Here is a 6,000-nt window from a genome sequence, read left to right as displayed (position 1 = left end):
AAAGATTGATGGCATTTATTTCCTTTTTTTTGGAGCACTACCATAAAAGCTCCAGCTTCTCATGGCATTCATGGGAAAGCACTAGGGTTTTCCAAGTATCTCTCTTTATATTGTCTGCAAGACGGTTTGTGCAAATTTGGCATGAAGCACCAGTCACCCATCATTACAGCTGTGCATATAGCTCACTTAAGAATTTTATAATTAAAAGTTATCCATATAATTTTCAAAGGACTGATGTCACCATGTCTGAAAAGAGAAATTCTGACATGACTGTTTCAGCCCTCCCAAGGAACAGTAATGTCATCAAAATTCACACAACTCAGCCTTGTATTTAAAGCATAAGGCTGCAAGTCTGTCATTAGCACGGCTACTACGCTTCTTCCTGGCCATAATGAATTGATACTTCAGCTGGATTTTTTGGCACTTTGGTGAGAAAGCTCTGGACAGCTGGAAGAGACCTGCTCAATCATTTTTTGTTTTTTTCTTTGTATCAATTTTCCACCTGTGAAGCCCAAAATCCCACCGCCAAGTGCAGCTGCAATTCCTGCCACTTTGAAGCCTGCAAGGAGACCAATGGGACCCCCCACTACTCCACCAATGACTGCACCTGCCACAGGCAGAGCTGCCAGCTTGTATTTTGCAGCCTGTAAAGGAAAAAAAAATATAGTTAGAATACTTGCCTGTGGCGATGTGCATTTTTCCCCTCACTGCTCTTGGCAATAACTTGAATGCTCAGTGATAAATAAACTTTACAAATTAGTATTTAAAAAAAGATGCTCGCCTATGCCACATGTATGACAGAATGTACTAAAACAATTCAAAACTGAGCTGTCTTGTGTATGCATTTGCAAACCAGGTCCTTTCATATGGTTCTGGCTGATTATGTACACTGGGTATTACCTGGTCACCATCATTAAATCAAACAAGAAACTGTGAAAATGCTCAGACTTTTCGTAAGGTGTCTGACTCAAGGCTTGGGGCTTATTTAGCAACTGACATCTACATGGAATGGTATGGAAATTACATGTTGTTGCCAACCTCTCGTTTTATGTTTATGTGATTCTTGCTAGCCAGTCACCGAATGCGCTTGTCTTTGCAAGTAAACCAAAGTAGCCTCAAAGTTGCACTAAAAAAAGCCCCCCAAAAATTAAATAATTGTATTTCCTTGTAGCCTGGATATGATAGAAAATTACAAGAGAGATCAATTTTTTTTCCCCCCTGCTACCTGTGGGTCATTTCTTCCTTATTTCCTTAATTGCTGGTTCCCTCAGCATTAAAGACGGCAGATCAATTGGGTTAATACAGAGGATTGCTGGGAGGCAGAGTACCATTGATTCACCAGCAGGAGCAGATCCCTACCTTCCCCAAGTTTTTGGTTCCCTCTTCAACATTCGCAGCAGCACTGTTGACATGGTCTTCAATCCTGTCAATCTTCTCCTGCTGAGACTAGATGCAAAGGAATTATGAGTGAGGTAACCTGCTGGGAAGCAGCAGTGAGCCAATACACACCATTTTAATGCCTGTAATCAGGACCCCACAGCCGCTTTCATCTGCTGCACACTGCACCCAGCAGCCTTAATGGTGCTTCACGATTAGCAGCCGATAACCTCTGCTGAAACTACACACTTACTTTACAAAAATGTAAACTATTAAGTAATAATATGGTGGAGGTATTAGACAATGTCTTGCTGCACTTAGAGAAAACAACCCAAAACATATGATTTCTAAATCTTTTCTGTAAATAGATAAATTTGCATTCCGAAGGGAAGAATAATCCAAACTAGCCTTTTTGTTTCCTGCTGAGTTTCATGTTAAAAAAAATATTCTATAAAAAGCATTTATAAGATCAGTACCAACTCCAACATACAAAGCTGCATCACGAAATCTAAGCAGGTGTTTAATTATGACATTATAAAACAGTGACTTAATTTTACAAATAGTGACAGTACTGAAAATATACTTGATGTTGCTCTGTATTTACTGTTTGATTTTACAAAACCACTCCATCCTTTCTCCAAATGCAGATTGCCCTGCACTGTCTCTCAGGGAACACTGGAGCAGAAGATAAAGGGGTCTGTGGGTTTGTTTGTTCTTATTTTAATCTCAGCAGTACCCAGCCTGTTTTATGTCACAAAATAATGAGATGGCTGATTTTCAGCTTAAAATAAAAGGCATTCTGTTTTGCCTCTTTCTAATTCAGAAACTGCTGAGTCCACCAGCTCTCGTATCTTCATTTACTATGCAGTCCACACACTTTAGATACTTGGTATTATATCTAATGATAGTTACGTGTAAAATCCAGAAAGTCCTGGGAGCAGGACCTGTTGCTTTAACCTTTAGGACACTGATTGAAAATTTTTGCAGTCCCACTCCAGCCTAATGCTTCTTAGTTGTTTTTTTTGTATAGGTGATGCAGCACATACTCAGCAGAAAGGATAAAAGCTAGCTTATTTATCCCTATTAACCCAACAGCAAGGAGATTAAAGAACTCTCCTAGGAGATGAGAATTGTGCATTTAAATTCCCTGTGGCACAGGAAGAACTAAACATTGGGAACTGAGTGTGGATGATGAAGACATTTTGGCAGTATTGTGAGAGCAGAGAAAGAGCACGATAAAGGTGAGGGATTTTTCTAGTACTCCTGATTAAGTGAGAAAAAGTACCGGAGAAACACCCACCCTGTGCAGTGAAAGCTGTTGCCACCATTACAGTTAGAAATCATACAAATTAATGGGTAGAAATCTGCAGACAACACTAGAGCTTCTACTGAGGTTCAGCTTGTGGCCATGTGCACTGCCTAGGACATTGTAGTTGTTCTGGTCACAAAACTTAGGAGCAACTACCAGCGCTAGTGCTGAAGCAGCAGACTACTGCCTCCTCAGAAAGTTACCTTGGCAGAGCCTGAATCCACAGGAGAGCCACAAAGACACCTGTAGCAATGAGTCACTGATGTAGGGAAGGAAGAGCTGTTAGTTTTCTAACCAGACAGAGCAGCAAAGTAGTTAAACTAATGCTTTTGGACATTCTTCTTGTAAATGTTACATGCATCACTTACGACTTTGGAAAGTGTCTAATGTCCCATCTTGGAAACTATAGTTGTATTTACCATAGGTCCCAAGTAGCAAAGACAGCACCTTTGTGCAGGCATCTCAGCTCACTGTGGGGAAACTGCTCTGCCTCTACTGGCATCTTGAAGTTCCTAACAGTGATCAGGATTTTGTAGTCTTGAATATTAGACTGAATAAATGTTATTATTTTCTTAATATTATTTTGCTGTTCTGTCACTTTGATAAAGTGATACTAGCTCAGTCTGAGCAGTCCAGGGGCAGAAGTATTGCTCGTCTTTTTTTTGTCCCCACCTAGGAGTTACCCATTCACCCTCTTTTTGCACAAGAGTGCGTAGGATAGAACACAGAATTAATACTTACGCTGACTAAGAGAGAAAAATCAGTCACCAACTGGCTGAGCTCAATCAAGTCCTACAAATGAAAAGCAAATGTTATTTTGTAATAGTTGCTAAAAACAAGAGGACCAATGTGCAGTAAGGGAGTTCCAACATACCCCTTCTAAACTTTCCCAGGATTCGGCTGCATTTTCTTCTTGAGGTATTTCCGGAAGGCGGGAGTAGATCTGGATTAAACTTTGGGAGCCGTCCTTCACTTCCACGTTATATAAAGTTTCTGAATCAGAAACAGGATGTTTATATAAATGCACTGAATCAGAATGCAGGTGATGTGCAAACCTTCTCACTCTTAAAGTTTCTCAAGAGTAAGCTGATACTTGACCTAATTCAAGCCAAGCAACAGCCCTGAAAATGATCATATAGGGGGAAGTCTTACAGCACTAGACAGTTTCTTAAAAGGATGTTATTGACAAAGAAATAGATTCATTTCCATTAGAACACTTTCACAATCAGTTCTGAGAATGATATTAAATTATACTCCTGAATTCAAGATCATTTAATTAATTTTGTATTGACCAGGCTAAGAAAACTGAGCCTGGGACAAAAACTTTCATTTACATATGACACATAAAAGCACTGCGCTTCCAAAACTGAGCAGACAGTTACTCACTTTACAATAGATTATCATGCCACTGGTTTGATTTTCAGCCATTTGGGACTAAAAGAATCTGGAGGAAAAGACTTCCAAAGTAAAAGCAGTGAAAACCAAGTAACACGGTGCCCAGCATTCAGTGCCTGATCTGGTTGGGTAATGGAACTGTGAGGATGACAAACATTTGCAGCTCAGAGCTGTACAGGAGATATTCTCAAGTAATTCTTACTTTCTAAATCATATGGACCGAATGCAGAAGACATTAGGACAAAGTACAGTGGAAAAAATGGGGAGTGAAAGACAGTGAGGGGGCAGAGGGGAGAGCAGATGCAATGAACAGACACACACGTACCTCCTCCACTCAAAGAGCCCGCTCTTGAGCCATTACAGATGTAACAGACGTGTGTATAATTGTGGACAAGTAATTAAGTGGTTATAAAGAATAATAACAAACAAGTGTGGCTTTTTGTAGCAAGGATTAAGGAAGAGAGCTTGAGAGTCTGAAAGGCAGACTGGAGAACGTATGTAAACACAGTGCAAAGATCACGTTAATTCAGACAACTCCGGTTTCTGAAGGGAGATCGCTACTTTAGTAGGACACGTGTTTCCTTCCTTGGAAAGGTGGTCTCAAGAGAAAGCTTATTATGGGGAAGGCTGGTTAGATGTGTCACAATATTAAAATGTAAATACTGTATTAAAATCTATAGAATCAATGAATGTGCCAAGGTATGATAATAATATTATAGAACTGTTACAACGACAGATATGAACAACGGAAAACAAAAAATATATTCATTAAAAAGTCAGTAACAGTGCATGCTTATTCATGAATTATTCTAAGATAAAATAAAAATTATACATTTTCATAACATTTGTTCATTTCTCAACATTTTTATCTCAAAACACATTAGGGACCTAATCTTCCTCTCAGATCAATAAAGTCTAACATCAATGAAGTTGATATTCAGTTGATAATTACTAAGTAAGCAAAGTAACAACCACGTAATAAGCAATTTGGGGTTTTAATTTGGGCTTGGTTTTCTTTCTAATCATTTCTACTCCTTTTCCTTCAAGAATCCAGACATGGAAGGCACTTCACATTCTACAATCATCACCTGTTCTTCCAGAACATATTTTTGATTTATAACCTCAGATTAATTAATGTTTTATACTCAGTTGTAAAATATTGTTTCCCCCTTTTCAGTATAATTAATCATGTATCCAAACATGTGCATTTTTGAGAAAACAGTTCTGCTACGTACTCTGACATTTATCATTGGTTTTGAGTATTTTATTCCATTTCAATCCTACACAATCCTACTTCAAAATCAAGTTTCTTCTCCCAAGAAAAGTGTACTCTTCCCTAATCAGCCACATGCATGCTTAGTTGGTTGAAATTAAAATATTCATAGTTCAAAAGTAAAATAAAAAGCTCACTAAGCAAAACTGCCTCCTCACAAGACTGCTCTGGTCTGTCCCTAACAATCTATGCTGACCTATTGTAGAAAAGCACATTCTTGAAAGTGTATAAATGATACCGAAGTTTTGCATTACACTCATTCAAGAGAAATTAAAACTGTAAGTAGGTTTACATGTTATCATTTTCTAATAACTAAAATTAGTGGGGAAAAAATCCTCAAGAAAATTCTTAACTCACTTCAGAAAACTAAGGTAAAGAACAAGAAGGGTAAGAGGTGGTCACATTTGGACTGAAAGTATGAGTAAGAAATTTATATTCACTAGTTCACTTTTTATCAAATCTAACCAATATTAATAGAACTGAGAATGGAAGTGGCTCCACAAGTTCACTTACAGCATCTCCACAGAAATGCAATAATACAAAACACCTTTGCAGATTTCACAGAGCGCCTTTGCACCTCATTACACTTGAGATAAAAATCTAATGCTCTGGAAGATTCAATATGTTGCTTAGAAGATTTTAGTAA

The 6,000-nt window shown here is 38.3% G+C and overlaps 1 protein-coding gene across 2 annotated transcripts in view; it reads right to left on the bottom strand.

The window, feature by feature from the left end:
• The window catches only part of STX17 (syntaxin 17), a 30,667-nt gene continuing 24,667 nt past the window's right edge, over positions 1 to 6,000 (bottom strand). For both annotated transcript variants that reach the window (XM_017813218.1, XM_017813219.1), the window contains exons 5-8: positions 3,561 to 3,679; positions 3,428 to 3,478; positions 1,360 to 1,446; positions 1 to 644 (exon numbers count right to left, since the gene is read on the bottom strand). In XM_017813218.1, coding sequence (XP_017668707.1) covers positions 405 to 644; positions 1,360 to 1,446; positions 3,428 to 3,478; positions 3,561 to 3,679 — 497 coding nt within the window. In that variant the 3' untranslated portion in view covers positions 1 to 404. The remainder of the gene's footprint in view (positions 645 to 1,359; positions 1,447 to 3,427; positions 3,479 to 3,560; positions 3,680 to 6,000) is intronic.

This window comes from Lepidothrix coronata, unplaced genomic scaffold, assembly GCF_001604755.1.
Source record: "Lepidothrix coronata isolate B3197 unplaced genomic scaffold, Lepidothrix_coronata-1.0 Scaffold40, whole genome shotgun sequence".
NCBI lineage: Eukaryota > Metazoa > Chordata > Aves > Passeriformes > Pipridae > Lepidothrix > Lepidothrix coronata.
The sequence above is the reverse complement of the archived record's forward strand: the minus strand, read 5'-3'. Positions and strand labels throughout refer to the sequence as shown.